At 35.7% G+C, this 19858-nt stretch overlaps 1 protein-coding gene across 1 annotated transcript in view; it reads left to right on the plus strand.

Annotated features, from left to right (window-relative positions):
- LOC110209473 (cilia- and flagella-associated protein 43-like) overlaps positions 1-19858 on the plus strand; it is a 167245-nt gene that overhangs the window by 43114 nt on the left and 104273 nt on the right. Inside the window, exons 7-11 of the mRNA XM_078151074.1 lie at positions 2085-2155; positions 3804-3935; positions 8036-8152; positions 16662-16742; positions 18666-18814. Of these exons, the coding sequence (XP_078007200.1) occupies positions 2085-2155; positions 3804-3935; positions 8036-8152; positions 16662-16742; positions 18666-18814 (550 nt within the window). The remainder of the gene's footprint in view (positions 1-2084; positions 2156-3803; positions 3936-8035; positions 8153-16661; positions 16743-18665; positions 18815-19858) is intronic.

The following is a 19858-nucleotide window of genomic DNA, read 5'->3' on the forward strand; positions in this document are numbered from 1 at the left end:
CTTCTCTAAAGGCAAGGTCCTGCTCCAATAACCGATTTTTCAGAAATGTTTATTCCCATTAACTCTGTGGCTTCTTGATAGCCTATGGAAATGCTACCAATGAGGATAGTTAAATGCTGGGCTATTACTGAGAAAAGTTGCAAAACTTTCTTGAAAAACTAAGTCAGGGCTCAGATCTTTTGGGAAAGAAAGTAAGTCTTCCATGACTTATTTCACCTAATTTCTTCTGATTAGTTTCCCTTTAGGACTTTTGTATTTAGTTTACACTATATAAATTATCCATGGTCATAATTTTATATCATTTTGAAGATAACTAAACCAACTGAGGTGCTGTTTATTTGAGTGAAGATATTCTTCATGGTCAAAGCATCTATCTTAACTAAATCATTCCATAGTCATACAATCACAGAATTTGAGAGTTGGAAGGGACTTCATCAACCATCTAACCCAATGCATTGCACCAGAAGCATCAATCATGAAGTCCATAACACTCCTCAGTGCAACTTGAACCAGATTAAAATGTAATTAGGACATGTCTAAAAATAAATAAAAACACAATAAAATATAGATAATGCTAACACATGGTTTTCTAAGTCAGTATGCAACCTACTGGCATCTTTAAGTATGGTTAGCGGCCCCCTTTCTATTTGAGCTTGACACTGCATTATACCACCTCTTACAATGGCTATGTGGTCATGGGAAATAATAGAACTCCTCTAAATTTCCTCATCTGTAAAATGAGAACAATGATAATATTTAGAATACTTACCTCACAGGGTTGTTATGATGATCAAATAGTGCATGGAAAGAGCTTTGCAAAGCTTAAAGGACTAGATAATTGTTGGTAATAATTATCAAAATTATTGTCATTAGCATCCTTTCCTGATAGGCAGCATGAAGTAGTGGACTCAACCACACAGTCAGAACTACCTGGGTCCAAGTCTATTCTCTGCCATATACTGGTTGTGTTACACTCAGAAAGTCACTACATTTCAATGCCCTAGGCAACTCTCAAATAGTACAGGTTGAGGATTTGCATTAGTAGAATGAGTTTCCTCCCTGGAATCTCTCTATACCATCGATATCATAGGTCCTCACAAATAAGCCATCTTGTACAGATGTAGGCTGGGTCGTAGATTAGGATCCTGAAGCCCTCCTTGGCAAGCATTATGAGTTTCCTGAGGGAAAAGCAGGAAAATATCTTTGTAGCTGGCCAACAGTACCATAATTTCCTCCAAAGCCACCAGAATCCCAGAATGTTTGGGAGGGTCTGTTGCTTGTCCCCAAAAGACATCCTATCATTGATTGTCTACCTACTTGCCCCAATCCTCTCAACCATTTTAACTCTCGGTCAATGTAATAGAATTAGAATTTGTTAATTTGTTTTTCTGTAGCTCTGAAAATGTGCTCTTCAGTTGCTTCATATGCACATTCCAGCTCTTCTGTCTCTAAGTGCTTGAGATATAGTAAAGTCCACTTAGTTCATGGGTTTTGAATCATCTGTATGGCAATTGTTGACCTGCTAACTGAATGATTGACAGAGTTAATGACTGAAAACGGTACTTGTTGAATGGCTTACATTTAGTCCTGCCTCAATGGCCTCTTGAGTTGCTTTCCTCCACCTCAAAGAAGCTATGGTTCTGTCATTTTTGTTACATTAAAAAAATAGGTAGAAAAGTTGATCTTCATTTGTGGCCAAAATGGAATAATAATAACTCACTTCACATAGCAGAGGGCTTTCCTCACAACAATCAGTAACTCTACTAGTTAGTGCAAGCATTATTTTATAGATGAGGAAACTGAAGCTCTGAAAGGTTAAATGATTTTTTTCAACTATCATACAGTTAGTCAAGGGTTTGAGAATAAATTTTAACATAGGAGTGTCTGGAAAATGGGGCTATTCATGCATATTTAGAAAGTGCTTTAGAAATTAAAAGACCTAGCATCTGTTTCATAAACTCTATAACCCTGGATGAAAGTTTCTAGAGAAAATGAAAAATTATATAGCATTAATGTAAAATTGATTGATTCTACTTCAACATTTCTATGATCTATTACTTTGTTTTGTTTTCACAAAAATGAAGAAAACCATTCCAAACTTGAAAGAATCAACACCATGGCATTTTATAAAGAAGGACTGTTTGTTTCTGGAAATGTAAGCTTTTTTGTCTCTATTATTTTCTACCTCTGTCATTTGTCTTTTAAGAGTGAATGTTAATTTTTTAAAAATCCAGTCTCTTGGGGACTAAGGTGAGAAAGAAGAAGAGAAATATGGAAAAGAAATCCCAGATGATCACATGTTAAATGCAGCCCTAGAGAAATTTTCTTATGGATTTCTGCCAAAGCAACCTAAATTGTTCTCAGAGTGTTAGACATGGAACTACCACCTTAGTCATTCTGACATAGATTTAGAGCTGGAAGGGAACCTTAGCAGTCACCTAGGTAGGTAGTAAGTGATAGAAACAGAAGTTAAACTCAGTCCTCTCTTGAGCTTGGTCTATTTCTGCATTTATTCCCAACTGATTTGATAATCCATTCCAATTCGCAGCTATAGAAGTTGCAGCAAAATTGAAAAAGAACCAGATGATTTAGTACCAGAGTTAGTGCCATAGTCTTAATCTATGACTGATCAGCTCCCTGGGTTAGAATAGAGTACTAAGGTCATGTATTTTGTCTCTACTTGGGCCAGAGTTTTTCTCCATTCATTAGCCACAGATTGTACCTATAATCCAGCAAGCGTTAAACTTTTGGCTCATGCGTGTGCGCACACACACACACACACACACACACACACACACACACACACACAATATGAAGGAATAAATCAAAAGAAAAGTAGGTATCTCCTCCATTTGGTGCTTTAAAAAACAAAAACAACTTTTTGAGACTTAGCCCATACATTCCCTAATAAAAAAAATTAATTGCAATTCTGTTTCTCCCTTTTTCAGGCTGTTTTAATAATATATTGCTTCCTTCAAAGCTTCCTTTAATACCATTTCAACTTCCTTATAAAATAAAGGGTGAGAGGGTGTGTGTGTGTGTGTGTGTGTGTGTGTGTGTGTGTGCACATGCATGCACGCATTTGGTCTATTTCTGCCATCCAGTGATTTGCTTTAGGCTCATGACTTCTGAGACAGCTCTAAACCCAAACACTTTAAATTATTAGTATAACATTAATCACAAGAGGGTCTGATTGAGGGAATGCAGTTTAGTTGTCCAACTCCAGTTTAACTACTGGGAAAACAACTTTAAAATCTTCTGTAGGTAAATCAGCAGTATTATCTTTATATACTAAAGGTCAATTAAGTTCACCTAAATCTGTTCATAGTATTTATTTATCACCTACTATATGCTTAGCTCTGTTATGGGGGATCCAAAAGAAATATTAGGCATAGTGTCTGCCCCCAAAGAACTTGGGGAGACAAGACTAGAATTTATTAAATATTAGCATAAGACAACAGAGGTAATGTGAGTATGAACAAGATTGATCTCTGTAAGACAGGGAAGAAAATAAAGTTCAATTGTTTTAAAGCAAATAGCATTATATACAATTAGAAGTCTTGAACAGACTAAAAGCTGTCATAGGAATTCAGAGAACAGGAAGATCAATAAAGATTGAGAGAGTTGAAGGCTTTTTGGAGGAGGTCAGAATGACGCTGACCCTTGAAAAATGGATAGAATTTGGTCAAGGTGGGAAGGAAGGCTGTACTCCTTGAAACAGATTGTGCCCTTGGTTTGATTAGGTTAGTAGAGAAAGTTCATTCTGCAAGGATGCACTTATTTTCTTATTTTTTTACATCTAGGATGGCACTTTGCATTCTATTACTATCAAGGAAAATAACTACACTATAAAGGACCACATCAGTGTACATGCCTCTGTGAAGAATATTGTATTTTCTCCGGATTATACACAAATACTACTTCTAACAGAAAATGTATGTAAGATGATGAATTCCTGTCATAAAATGCTAATATCATGTATCATGGAACATTTTCTTTTTTGAGGTACTTATCATAATCATATGTGAATATGTGAAGGATCTATTAATTTATCCATTTAGAGAATTCCCAGGTTAGGAAATCCCTCCACTAAGGCAGATTAAAACCCATCTATGGCTTAGTAGATTAGTCCTAGGGGTTTATCTCACAAACTGAGAGGCTAGGCCATTCATTTATCCAGGGTCACATAGCTCGTAGATGTCAGTGAAAGGATTTGAACCTAGGTCTTTTTGGCTCCAACGTCAGGGCTCTATGCATCACAACATATGAATGGAGGGTAGAGAGCCGGTGACCTTCTCTTCCTTCTCCCATCCCCTTTTTAGCTTTCTTTTGTGTATAATCTTTCTTAATCAGGTTGTAAGCGCCTTACAAATTTTTTTTTTTTGTATCTCCAAGGCTTACCACGGAGCCTGGCACATAGCTGGAACTTAAACGTTCATTGACTGACTGACATCACACTGCCTCTATCTTGTTATACTTTACCAATGTCACGTGTTTTTCTTCTCCAAGGATGTTATCCCTGTTCTTGGGTCACTTTTGTATACAAGCTTGATTCCATAGTCATTTACTTCAACAATGCACTGTATTCCACCTTTATCTTCCATTGTTTTTGCTTTATTTATCAAAACCCTGGGTCACCCTCAACATTTGCCTTCTTTTTTCAAGGTGCTGAGTGCAGCCACAGGAAGTCACAAAACCAAGTAGATAGGAACAACCATGTTTTCTAACCTCCACTGTATCTACCCTGCTGCACAACAATCCTTTCATTCATCTACATTCCCCATGGCAGTTCAAAGCCTTCTTTCTCTTCAAACCCCAAGTCTATCCTTTTTTACTCCTAGCAGTTGAATTGACCTTCTGCACTATGAAGAAAACTGAGGCTGTCCATCTGAATTCCCCACTTCTTTTTCTCCATCCTTCTTTTGTTCCTGTGCTCATTTGAGAGGATAAGGTAGCCTTCCTCCTTTTCAAGGATAACTTCTCCACTTTGCCTCGATCTCTTCTCTTCAAGGATCTTGTTTTATTAATCAATTTTTAAAAAATTATCTACAGCCGTGGTGAGACCTCCATTATCAGAATATCAATTTGACAACTGTGTGGAAGATGGATTGGAAAGGGAGAGACTTGAGGCAGAGGGACCAATTAGGAAACTATTGTAATGGTTTAGGATGAAAAGTTATGAAGACCTGAAGTAGGATGGTGGCTGAGGGTGCAGAAAGAATAGGACAGATGTGAGATATATTGTGGAGATAAAACTGACAAATAATTGGTAGTTAATGGAACATGGAAGTGAAGGAGAGGAAAGAGTTGAGAATGATTCTGAGGATGTAAACCTGAGTGACTAGAAGGATGGTGGTATCCTCAACAGAAATAGGAAAATTTTGAAGAGGAGAGCATTTGGGGAAAAGATATGTTCTCTTTTGGACATATTCAGTTTTAGACTCCCACAGGACATCCAATTAAAGACATTCCTATAGGCAGTTGGGAATGTGGGACTATAGTTCAAGAGAGACTCTGGCTGAATACAAAGACTGGACAGTTAGATGATAATTAAACACATGGAAGTTGATGGGATCACCAAGAAGGTGTATAGAGAAGATCCAGGACAGAACCCTAACCTTAACTTCTGATCTAACTTTATATAGGATCATGTATTTAGATTTAGGAAGGACTGCAAAAGTTATCTGTTCTTGGCTGAGCCTGGCTAAAAACATTTCCTGGTAGTTTTGGTTCTATATTGGAACAATGTGAGATACTCATAGATTATTTAGAATTAACAAAAAGAGATTTATTCAGCCAAAGCTGTAAAAGATTATTCAACAAGGACAGGCACTGAAGACACCTCAAGCTGATTCAGCTGAGCAAAGCTTCCTTGCCTGTCTCACCCATCGTGATCCACCAGCCACGTGTCAGAACACCCCTGGAATTTTGTGGCTGCTTCATACTCAAGCACTGAGGAACAATAGTCTCAGCCTTTAGTTCCCTGAGTCATACAAGTCTCAGAGAAAGTCTAAGTACCTTTTAAGGAAGAACTAGCCTTGTAGGGGAAGGGATTAGGACATTACTCCTACCATACCATCCATCTCATTCAGCTGAGGCCCAGAGATGTGAAGTGACTTGCCCAGGTACCACAAAGGTGACCATTGTTTTCTCTCTATGACTCATAACTCTGATATCTTACTTTTTGACCACAAACTCCTATCCTTCAATATTTCCTCTGCCTCACTCCTACAGCTATTCTTCATTTTTGCTTCACCTTCCAAGAATTCTAATCCTTTCTCTCTCAGTCCATCATATCTGTTTGGGCCTCATTTTCCTCCCTTTGTAATCTTGACCCCATAGCAAACTGGTTCAATTATATATTGCCCTCCTCTTGAATCCCATGTGCTCCTGTTTTTATTACCATTTATGCCTTGTCAAACCCCAACCCTCATTAATCTCCCCCTATCAATTCACATTGTCTTTACCTACTCATGTGCTGCTATAGATGAGATCCTTACATTGGGTGGAGGATTGGAGAAGATGACCTCCAAGGTCCCTTTAAACTATTAGATACTATCATTCTGTGAGCTACTCTCTATTAAATGATTTTTCTCTCCTCCTTTCTCCCACAAAATCCAGAAAGCTTGTAAGGATGGTAATATACAATAAAACTTTGCATTAACCCTGATTATTTTCCTGTGAGTGAGAGTTAATGACCTCATTTGAAAGATATGATATTATAGTTAAATGTAAAGAACTGATTTCTGAGCTCCACTACTGACTTGGCTGACCCTGGCCAAGCTACCTTACACATCCTTATGCCCTGAAGTGCTTACTTGTTGGACCAATTACCTTGATTTTAAAAGTATTTATTGTGCACATAGTACTTTAGAGATAGCATAACTGAATGTGACCAAATTATAGACCAAACATACACCACAAAATGTTACCAAATTATAGGCCAATAATAATAGCCAAGCAGAAGGGGCTCAAAAAATACCAGCAAGTTTTAATGCATGCCAAATTGAATCTTAGCAACTTAGAGAAGACCCTACAGCATGAATAACTAGGTGTAACTCCATAGGGACTCTAGGGTTATTTGAGCCTTTGTTCATTACTAGTAACACATCCAATTAGAGAGGGGAATGAATATTTAAGATCCAGAGCAAGAACCTCAAATGAGGTAGAATAACCTGTGACATGAGATCTTGATATTATTGGATTTTAGATATTGAATGAATTTTCTTGCCATGGGCTCACTTCGGTCTCATTAGTCACAAGACTGGTTTAGTTTTGAAGCCTGCCTAAAAACATTCTTTTTCCTTTTGGTCCAGAAGAAACTTCATCTTAATTTTCTATTTCCTAAAATAAGTATTATTTCCTGAAATAAGTATTGTCATGGACATATATTTGTAAGACCAGTGACCTAAGTTGTATAGACACTTCCTCCACTGCTACAGATCATAGCCTCTCTGTATTCTATGAATTGATACAGCTGAAAAATAAACAGTATAGTGTTACACCTTCTAGGGATGAGCTTAGGTTGGCTGGTGCTCAGATAACCTTTTCTGTGCCTAAATCTGGTTTGGTAGGCTGTATCAGAGTTTGCACTTCACTGTCATAGCTTCACAGACTTTCACACTATGATAACATATCAGAGTAGAATTGCTATAAAGATCAAATGACATAATGTATGTAAAGAGCTATGCAAAACTTAAAATGTTATATAAATGTTAATAACTGCTACTAGTGCTATCATTTTATTTTTAAAAAGAGGAAATTCATGGTTAAATTTGGTCAACTGGTCCATCAGGAAACCAGAAGTCTCCAGGCTCTATGATTGTAACTGCTGTTTTAGGCATAGCTTTTTAAGAGGTGAATTAATTCTTTCAGCAGTTGAATTTGTAATCTATAAAATAATTCATGAGTTCACCACTATTTTCTTCAAAGATTTATTTCAAGGTTTCAAAAAGAAAACCCAGGAAATTATATTTTCTCAAGAACATGCAGCAAACAGATTATTTTCAAATGATTTTTAAATTGTATTTGACAGGGATCTGTTTTTTACTATACTTTTGATGAAAAGACAAAAATTGAAACAATATTGGATGCATCTGGTGGCAATATACAGGCAATCGACTTTGTCACACTTGGAAACCAATACTGCATGGTGAGAATTTTCTCTGCTGTATTTAGAAATGTATTGATATTGAGATTTCTGAACTGTGAATACCTAACTACATACAATTCAAATATGTACCAACACTGGTAAAAGTATTAATTTCATTAAATTTTAAGTACAAATTCTTTCTCTCCCTCCCAATTCTACTTTACTGTTCTCCATTAAAAAAAAAAAAGGAACAGCAAAACCTGTTACAAATATGCATAGTCAAGCAAAACAAATTCTGCATTAACTATGTCCCCCCAAAATGGAAAAAAAGCCTATAATCCTCAGTCTGTACTTAAGAGTCCATAACCTCTCTATCTGGAAGTGAGTAGCTTGTTTCATCACGAATCCTCTGGAAATGTGGTTGTTCATTGTGTTAATCAGAGTTCCCAAATTTTTCAAAGTTGACTGTCTTTACGATATTGTTATTGTATAAATTTGTTCCTCTGGTTCTGCTTACTTCACTTAGTAACGGTTCATACATGACTTCTCAAGAGAAACCAGGTTTCTCTTGATCATCCCCTTGTTCCTCCTTTACTCAATTGATAGGCACCCTTTTGTTTTTCAGTTTTTTGACATAATATAAAGAGATGTTATAAATATTTTTTGTACATAAGCACTCTTTTCCTCTTTCTTTATTCTCTTTGGAATATAGACTTAGCAGTGGTATCTGTGGGTCGAAAGGTATACTTAGTTTAATAGCTTTTTTGCCCCAATTTCAAGGTGTTTTCAAAATGGCTAGACCAGCTCACAGATCTGTGAACAGTGCATTAACATGCTTATTTTCCTACAGTGCCTCCAACATTTATTTTCCTTTATTGTCATCTTTGCCAGTCTAATGGCTGTGAGAGCGTATCTCAGAGTTGTTTTAATTTGCATTTGATTATCTAATTATTAGTGAGTTAGAACATTTTTCCATGTTGCTGTGGATAGATTGAATTTTCTTCCTCTCTCCTCAAAACTGGCTATTCATCCCTTGACTATTTATCAGTTAAGGAATAACTTGTATTCTTATAAATCTGAATCAGTTTTAATGCATTTAAGAAGTGAGATTTTGGTAGGACCAAAGACCATCTGATTGTAGGACCATCAGAGAAATTTGCTGTAAAGATTTTCCCTCCAATTTCCTCTTCTAATTTGAGCTTGCTTGTTCTTTTGCCTGTGCACAAACTTTTAAGTTTTTGTAATCAAAATTTCTATTTTACCTCCTGTGAACTCCTTGGTCTTTTGTTTGGTCTTTAGCTCTTCCACTATCCATAAATGTGATAAGTAATTTCTTTCATGTGTCTCTGATTTGCTTATGATGTTGCCATTTATGTCTAAATAATGTACCTATATGGAGCTTGTCTTGGAAAATGTTGTGACATGTTAGTTTACACTTAGCCTCACCAGACTATTTTCCAGGTTTTCCAACAGTTTTTGTCAGGTAGTGAGTTCTTGATCCAATAGCTGGATCTTTGGATTTATCAAACACTAAGTTACTATGCTTGTTTCTTTCTGTATATTGTGTACCTAATCTGTTACACTGATCAACCTCTCTATATTACCCAGTATTAAATTATTTTTGATGATTACAGTTTTGTAGCATGGTTTAATATTTGTAGTATGGTTTAATATTTTCTTTCTACTTTCCACCTTCTCCCCAACTAACTTCCTTGATATTCTTGACATGTTGTTCCTTGAGATGAATTTTGTTATTATTTTTCCTAGCCCTATAAAATAATCCTTTGGTAGTCTGATTGGTATGGAATGGAATAAGCAAATTAATTTAGGTAGTATTACCATTTTATTATATTAGCTCAGTCTACTTATGAACAATTAATATTTTTTCAATTATTTATATCTATCTTTATTTGTGTTTTGTATTTAAAGATGTATTACTGTTTTGTAATTGTGTTCATGTAGTTCTTATGTATGTCTTGGTAGGTAGACTTCCAAGTATTTTGTGCTATCTATAGTTGTTTTAAATGTAATTTCTCTTTCTGTCTCTTCCTGCTGAATTTTGTTGATGACAAAACAGAAATGATGATTTGTGCCAGTTTATTTCTATCCTGCAACTTTGCTAAAGTCATTAGTTGTTTCTTGTTATGCTTGTTCCCTCGATTTCTTTTTCTTGCTTTACTGTCTTTACATTTCTATTACTATATTGAATAGCAAAGGTGATATCCTTGGACATCCTTGCTTTATCCTTGATCATACTGGAAAGGCTTCTAGTTTACACCCATAACAAATTATTCTGTCTCTTGGTTTTAGATAGATGCTACTCATCATATCAAGAAAAGTTCTGCTTATTCTTAAGCTTTCTGGTGGTGATATTGTTGTTGTTTTTGAAAACAAGAATGGATGTTGTATCTGGTCAAAAGTTTTTTAGGCATCTGTTGATACAGGCATATGGTTTTGTTGTTTTTGTTAACATGTTTAATTACATTCATAGTTTTCTAAATATTGAACCAGTCCTGCATTCCTGGTATAAATACAGCCTGGTCATAGTATATAATCTTTGTGATGTGTTGCTGGAGTCTTTTTTCTGATATTTTATTTAATTTTTTTGCATTAATATTCATTAGGTAAATTATTCTATAGTTTTCTTTCTTTGTTTTGAGTCACCGTGGGTTGGGTATCAAGATCATATTTGTGTAACCAAGGGAATTTTGTAGGACCATTTCTTTTCCTATTTTTTCCAAACAGTTTAGTATTGCAATTAACTATTTTTTAAATGTTTTGTAGAATTTGCTTATAAACCCATGTGGTCTTAGAGTTTTTCTCTTCGCACATTCATTTATGGCTTGTTCAATTTCTTTTTCTAAGATAGGGTAATTTAAGTACTCTATTTCCTGTTCTGTTGATCTGGGCAATTTATATTTTTGCAAATATCCATCTATTTCATGTTGTCTCACATTGTTTTCATTATCTTTTATGAAATTATTATTTTTAGAATTTGTACTTTGACCCACTCAATCTTTTTTTTTTGGCTAAGCAATGGGTTTAAGTGACTTGCCCAGGGTCACACAGCTAGTTAAGTGTTATGTGTCTCAGGCCAGATTTGAACTCAGGTCCTCCTGAATTCAGGGCTGGTGCTGTACCCACTGTGCCACCTAGCTGCCCCTGACCCACTCAATCTTTAGGATTTAGTTATTTAGCTTCTAATTTTTTAATCTTCACTTAAAAAGCAATTTTTTGAATATGAGCTCATTGCATTGATCAATGTGTTTAAACCACTGTGCAAAAAGGGTGCAAGCAGGAGGAAAGGAGTAAGAGCCTGAAGTTGTGGTGGTCAAGCTAAATCCAAATAATTTCATGATCTGTAGCAACCAGCCTGCAAAGGAAGCAATATCATTACAATGTGAAGATTGTAATGTTATTTCAGCCACCTGAAAAGGGAAAAAGAAACTCTTACTGGCTTTTTCCTTGTAGACCAGCCCCACATTATCTTCCCAAAGATCCATTTAAATACATTATTTGTGAGAGTTAAACATTCAGCAAATAAATCAACTTTATCTATCCCTACTCTGAGACATTTATATTAGATTTTAAAAAATAGGAAGTGAAGTTATTGAAACATATCACGTGAAAAAGTAAAAAAAAAATCCTTTGACATATTTGTTTCATTCTATTCAAACCAATATATTCTAGATGTATTTTGTTGTTGTTCAGTCATTTTTCAGTTGTGTCTGACCCTTTGTGACCCCATTCAGGGTTTTCTTGGCAGAGATACTGGAGTGGTTTGCCATTTCCTTCTCCAGCTAATTTTATAGATTAGAAACTGAGGCAAACAGAGTTAAATGACTTGCGTAGAGTCGCCTGAGGCCAGATTTGAACTCACGAAGATAAGCCTTCTTAACTCTAGGCCTAGGGCTCTATTTACTGTGCCACCTAGCTGGCCCAGATGTATTTTAAGCAATGGATTATTTCCTTCATTGGACCTGATGTTAAAGTTGTGATCAACTCAAGAAACTTTTGTTATTCAAATGCTCTACCAACAAGTTCATAAAGAAGTTGTGGTGTAGGGGGTATGAAGCCAAGATGGCAGATTAGATGCAACAATCCAGCTGAACTCTTTCAACAGTCCCCCCCAAACAACTTTAAAATAATGCATCAAATCAAATTTTGGAGTAGCAGAGCCAAAAAGAGTTGAAGATGAGACTTTTTTTTCTGGCCTAAGGAAATTTAGGAGGTCTGAAGGAGAGGTCTGTGACATCAGAGTGGAAGCCTATATGGAATGCATACAGATGGAGGCAAGCAACCATAGCTACAGCAGCAGTAGAAGCTTTGGGAACTCTCAGCCCAGAGAAGGTAAGGGGATAGGACAATTGGACAGAAGGAGATTATAGGGAATCCAATATTGGCACTGGAGTCATCTAGTGCTGATTGGCAACTTTATTGCCTATATGCAGTTCTGGGTCACAGTTCCAGGGTATAGAGGAGCACTTGTGGTCAGTCACAAGGGAGCAGAGACCCTGGTCACAGTTCAAGGGCCAAGAAGAGTGCTACTAGTTTGGGTGACAGGGGAATAGGACACCTAGTCATAGTTCCATGGTCAAGTGGTTGTGGCTTCAGGGAACCAGGAGCCCTTCCTGGGTACAGAACAGAGTGCAGACCAGGAAAGCAGTCACCACACCTTTCCCCACATCACACCACCTTGGAAACATCAAAAACTTGCAGACTCTTAGAGCTAGCTCTTAAAAAACAGCAGCACAAAAAAGCCTGAGGCTTGGGACAGTGCCTCCCCACCCCTCAGATGAGCAGAGCCCAATTTTAACTAACATTCAAAGTCAAGAAATAGGCTGATAAAAATTAGCAAGCAACAACAAAAAAGAACTTCACTACAAAAAGCTACTGTGGTGGCAGGAAAGAAGAGGGCGCAAACTCAGAATGACAACATGGAAACAGTTACAATCAAAGCCTCAAAGAAAAATGATAAGTGGACATGAGCTCAACAAAAATTCCTGGAAGAGTTAAAGAAATGAGTAGTAGAGGAAAAATTGGGGAAAGAAATAGAGTGATACAATAAAATTATGAAAAATGAATTAACAGCTTGGTAAAAGAGGCACAAAAAAATTGAAGAAAATAACCTTAAAAAACAGAATTGGCCCAATGGTAAAAGAGACACAAAAATTCACTCAAGAAAAGAACTCCTTAAAAAGGCATCAATAGGTCAAATAGAAAAGAAGTACAAAAATTCACTAAGAAAATAATTCTTTAAAAATTGGAATTAGGCAACTAGAAGCTAATGATCCCATGAGATATCAGGAAACATTTTTTTAAAAAGTCAAAAGGATGAAAAAAATAGAGGAAAATGTGAACTATCTCACTGAAAAAAAACCTGATATGTAAAACAGATCAAGGAGAGATAATTTAAGAATTATTAGACTACCAGGAAGCCATGATCAAAAAAAGAGACTAGAAGTTCATATTTCAAGAAATTATCAAGGAAAACTGCCCTGATATCTTACATTCAGAGGGTAAAGTAGAAATAGAAAGAATCCACCAATTACCTACTGAAAGAGATCTCAAAATGAAAACTCTCACAAATATTATAGTCAAATTCCAGAGCTCCCAGGTCAAGGAGGTAATATTGTAAGCATTTAGAAAGAAACAATTCAAATATCATGGAGCCACAGTCAGTATCACATAAGATTTAGCAGCTTCCATGTTAAAGGAATGGAGGTCTTGGAAGATGATATTCTGAAAGGCAAAGGAGCTGGGATTAAGACTAAGAATGACTTACCCAGAAAAACTGAGTATAATCCTCCAGGGGGAAAAAAAAACAGATATTTAAATGAAATAGAGAACTTTCAGACTTTCCTGATGAGAAGACCAGAGCTGAATAGAAAATCTGACATTTAAACAGAAGACTCAAGAGAAGCATAAAATTATAAACATGAAAGAGAAATCATAAAGGACTCAATAATGTTAAACTGCTTACATTCCTATATGGGAAGATGATTCGTGTAACTCCTAAGAACTTTATCACTATTAGAGTGGTTAAAAGGAGTTACATAGACAGAGAGCATGGATATGAATCAATTATGTTGGAATGATTTCCAAAAAAACTAAAAGCTGAGAAAGAGGGATGCCCTGTGAGAAGGAGGAAGGGAGAGATAGAATGGGAAAAATTTTTCTCACTTAAAAGAGTATCACATAAATAAGACCTTTTACAATGGAAGGGAAAATGTGAGGTGGGGTGGAGGGCAGTGCTTGAATCTCATACTCACCAGAATTGGTTGGAAAAGGGAAGAAAATACATATACATTCAGTTATGTATAGAAATCTATCTTACCCAAAAAGGGAACTAGGAGAAGGGGATAAGAGAAAGGGGGAGGGAATGATAAAAGGAAGGGCAAATTAAAGGAGGCAGTGGTTAGAAGTAAAATAGAGTTTTGTGGAGGGTCAGGATAGAAAGAGAGAGAGATGAAGAAACAAAAGAAAATGGAATGGAGGGAAATACACAGTTAATAATCATAATTGTGAATTTGAATGACAAGAGCTCACCCATAAAATAGAAGTGGATAGCAGAGTAGATTAGAAATCAGAATCCACCAATATGTTGTGTACAAGAGACACACTTGAAATAGAAAGACATACACGGTTAAAATAAAGGGCTGGAACAGAATCTAAAATGCTTCAGCTGAAATAAAAAAGGAAGTAGCAGCAATTATAATCTCAAAGAAAGCAAAAGCAAAAACAGACCTAATTAAAAGACATATTCAGTTTTGCTTAAAAGATACCACAGACAATGAAGTTGTATAAAAAAATTTATAGCAAGTTTCTCTGATAATGTCCTTTTCTTAAATACATAGAAAATTAAGCAAATTTTAAAAAATAAGAGCCACTCCCCAGTTGACAAATGTCAAAGGATGTAGCAAGCAGTTTTCATAAGAAGAAATCAAACTTATCTATGATTATATATGCTGTATATCACTATTGATTAGAGAAATGCAAATTAAAACAACTTTGAGGTACCACCTCCCACCTATCAGAAATGACAAATGCTGGAGGGGATGAGGGCAAATAGGTACATTAATGAACTGCTAGTAGAATAGTGAACTGGTCCAACCATTCTGGAGAACAATTTGGAACTAGGCCTAAAGAGCTATGAAATTGTAGGAAAAGGACCTGTATGTACAAAATTATTCAGAACAGTTCTTGTTGTGGTGGCAAAGAATTGGAAATTGAGGGAATGCTTATTAATTGGGGAATGGCTAAACAAATTGTGGCATATGATTGCGATGAAGTGCTATCATGTTATAAGAAATGACAAGGGAAGTGGTTTCAGAAAAACCTGGAAAGACATATATGAACTGATACAAAGTGAAGTAAGAACTGGGAGATCATTGTTTACAGTAACAGCAATGTTGTAATAATGATCAACTGTGAAAGACTTGGCTACATGATTACTCTGCTCCATTGATACAAGATAATTCCAAAGTAAAATTCTATGGTAAAAAAAAAAATGCTTTCTTACCTCCAGAGAGAGAACTGATGAACTGTGAGTGCAAACTGAAGTATAATTTTCTCACTTCTTTTTTTTTTTTGCAATTTAATGTGGAAATATGTTTTCCATGATTTCACATGTGTAATTGATATAATATTGCTTGCCTTCTTGGGAGTGGAGGTGAAGAAGACAATTTGGAATTCAACATTTAAAAGAGAAATAATATTAAAAAATAATAAATTAGAGGGGGAAAAATTTGATGCAGTAGAACAAGCATTGATATGAAATCTAATCTATGTTCAACTGCTTACTGTCTGTATGACATTCAGCAAATCACTTTATTTTTCTTTGCCTCAGTTTTCTCATCTCTGTAAATGAGATAATAGGAGATAAGGGTTGGACTAGATAAATTCTAAGGTCCCTTCCAGCTCTAAATCCTATAAAACAATAGAAAGAGCTTTTGAATTTCAAGTTAATTTCATTTCATAAAGGAAAACCTCATCCATTCTCAAGAATTGCCCAAACCAATAAAATTCTATTTAAGATCTTAATGACAAGGTGATACATAATTGATCCTCCTTTTCACCATATTAGCCAAATAATCACTTCTCATCCTCTTTTCTTCATACCCAACCAGAAGAGGTATCAGAACACAAATCCCATGAAATTCCATGTATTTTAAGCACTAATTCTACAAAAGGATACAAATATAAGCACAATGATGGTGAATTTTCTAAAATCCCATGCAAATACATCAGGTAGAATTACCTCTAGTCAATTTTATTACTCAATTTCCATATTAAAAATAACAGAGATCATCTTTATTTAGTGTTTAATTAATAGTTAACCCATAGTAAAAGTAGTATTCAGTGCATTTGTAAATCACAAATGTTGATGTTGAAATTGTCATCCTGACTGAACAGTCATTACTTTGTATAAATGGCAGTTATGGTCACGTCTCAAAGTAAACCAGTAGAGGCTGACCTGTCTTCACAGAATGCAGAAGAAGTTCATTTTTCATAGAAAGCATTTCTATATTAATAACTTTAGTTTTTTATTATTGCATGTCTCTTACAGTCAATAAGCATTTTAGGAGAATTTTGTATTTGGTTGATAGAAGATGGATCTCCTGTCAGTAGATTATGCCTTAAGACAGAGGTATGTATGTATAAGAAGTAGATACTTTTCGTGTTGAATGCTATGGCAGCCTGCCTTTTCATTTTCACATGAACTAATCCTTGGTTCTAGTTTTGGCTTTGCTACTATATGAACTTGGTCAAGTGAATTCATTTTTTCTGGTCCTCAGTTTCCTTGTATATGAACTGAGGGGATTAGACTAGATGAACTCTACCATTCCTTATTCAAGAAAATAATAATCACAAGGTATGACTGAAAAGTAATTAAACAGATTCTACAAACTTCACTTAAGTTACTTTCTTTACTTGCAGTGACTCTATTTTTTATGTATGATTCCATTGGTCTATAATAATTATGGTAAATCTTCCTCTGATCCAAGTAAATCCATACTTTCCCTGCAACTGCCAAAATACAGTACATGAATCACTTATCTACAGAGTTAAACCCTGTAATGTTTTCTAAAATATATCTAGGAGGGAAATAATCCAGGTAGGAAGAGGTAAGGAATCAAAACTGAACCCATGGCCTTCCAGTTTTTTTTCTATTATGTATAATTTCTTTTTTTCTCTTTTTGCTTTTTGGTAAGGCAATTGGGGTTAAGTGACTTGACCAGGGTCACACAGCTAGTGAGTGTCAAGTGTCTGAGGCCAGATTTAAACTCAGGTCCTCCTGACTCCAAGGCCAGAGCTCTATCCACTGTGCCACCTACCTGCCCCCTCCCCCTCCTGCCACTATGTATAATTTCTAAGGGAGTAATCTGATCTCCTTAGTTTCCTTGGCCCAGGTGAAGACAAGTCTCATTTTTCCTTAGTTCAACTGAGATAAGGGTGTTTTTTTTCAAAAGACAAAAATATATAACTGGGGGGGGGAGGTAAATAAAACAAAAGCAGTTACAAAGAGCAATAAACAGATGAGTTTCCAGAGCATACAACCCTTATCCTAAACTAATTATGGTATAGCTTCCAGAGTCCTGTTACTACTATTCCTCATCTCATGTCTGCCCTGGCTGCTCTAAAGCAAAAAAGGGACCTGAAACCATTTAAAGAGAGCAAAGGGTATCAAGCTGTCCCTAGAAACTACGTGTGATACTGTCTGCCACAAGTATGTGATACTGCCTATTCACTAGAAGACTTAAGTGAAGGGCTGTTAGCGAGATGAAAATTTGTGTTAAGCAATACTTCAGTTGTGATTGCTGATCCTTTCCTTCTGTGATAGTCCCTTACAACAGTTAAGAATTCTGGATAGGTTAAATTGAACAGTTGATTTTAAATACTTAATTTTGCATCATTATTATTCATAGTATGATTAATTTAATTTTAATAATGATTTTGTAGCTAAAAGTAAGTCATGTAATTATAATTTATAGCTTATAAACTCTGAATATATTCATGGATACATTTTCTTGACAAGGTTACATTTCCATTAAAGGTTAAATGTTTCTATGTATCCTTAGGGATTCAATTAGCTTCACCTATCAGGAATAATAACAGTAATAGTAATAATGGCTGATATTTATATCATGCATAAAATTTGCCAAATGTTTAATATGCATGATTTTATGTGATCTTCCTATTTTACATATGAGAAGCAGTATATTGTAGTGTATAGAGAGCCAGTCTTGGAGCCAAAAAGGCTTGAGTTCAAGCCTGCCTCTGACACATCCTGGCTGTATGATCTTAACCTCCAAGAAACTCTTGAGATGGTGAAGTTGCATTGGTAAAGGAAGTCTCCTCACTTGGGAGTTTATTATACCAATAAAATCATAGGTCCAGTTCCAGTCCTTATCCTGTATTATATGCGTATTTATAATTTATATTAGAAGCTGGTGCTACCTTATTCGTTCACTCATTCAGCCTTTGCAAATCCGGGCAGGGGGAGGGAGAGGAGTTCTGAAGTAAGTCTTTTATGCTTAAAGCTAAAAATTTGGGGATTTATTTTGACTAGGTAAATGATATGGCTTCCTGCCCCTCTTCGCTTTCAGTGGCTGTGGGTACCACTGAAGGATCTATGCTGTTCCTTGACATTTCTACTCTCCAATCCCCTCGACTTGTTCACAAAATCCTCCTGACCAATTCTTGTATACAGCATGTGCGGTAAGTAAAACTTAGAAGAGGTGCTATTTGTGATACCTCGTATGATATGGTAGCTGGGAATACCGTGAATCAATAGTTCTGAGGTCCCAGATAGCATAACAACAGTAGCTTTTAACTTCTTTAATTATTGGCTGAATTATTAGCTGAATTATTGGATAATTATTTACCCTATTTTCTCTTAGTGTGGAAAGGAATAACTATTTTTGTTTATTGGCATTCTTCTTTTTTGCTTTTATAATTTTAAGCTTTTTAGAGATTTCAAAATGTTACAAAATCTTCCATTTTGTGATATTATCAGGCATTGGTTGTAGGGCACCATGATGCAATAATACAGCTCTTTTTGGAAATTATTTATATAAACCCTACATGATAGATTTTTATCTCAAATGAACTACGTTGACATAATGTATTTCATTTATGTTATTTTCTGTGACTGAAATATTAACTACAGGCTGTTTCATCATAGGATTGAAATAAAAGAATTAGAAAGTAAGAAAGGACCTAATTCAACCCATCTTCAAAAGGGATCCCCACTAGAACATACATGACAAATAGTCATCTAGCTCTTCTTGAAAACCTTCAAAGGTGGAATCTACCATCTTTTGAAGTAGCCCATTCTCCCTTTGGTCAGCTCTAATTGTTAGGAAGTTTTTCCCGACATCAAGCTTAAATCTGCTTCTTTGTAACTTCTTCCCATTGCTCCTACTTCTCTTCTCTAGGTTGAATCTCTCCTCCACATGACAACCCCTCAAATACTTGAAGAAGCACCTCCTGAACTAATCTCACATGTAGAATTTGAGTCCTTGGGATTATCCATGTCCTTCCTCTGAACCCTGTTAAGTCTTCTTTCCCAGAATCAAGGGTCCATTACAACACCTTGACTGGGCAAAGAAGAGGTATCACCCTTTTTTAAGGGATTCATAAGCTTATTATATTCTTGGACATAATTTGCAAGACATCCATTACATTTACACGTAATCAATCTTGGTCATTATAAAGGGTGCAGCACTAGCTTGTAACAAGGCTCCTCCTTTGTTGGATGAA

This window comes from Phascolarctos cinereus, unplaced genomic scaffold (genome assembly GCF_003287225.1).
Source record: "Phascolarctos cinereus isolate Bilbo 61053 unplaced genomic scaffold, phaCin_HiC Scaffold_3;HRSCAF=262, whole genome shotgun sequence".
Classification (NCBI taxonomy): domain Eukaryota; kingdom Metazoa; phylum Chordata; class Mammalia; order Diprotodontia; family Phascolarctidae; genus Phascolarctos; species Phascolarctos cinereus.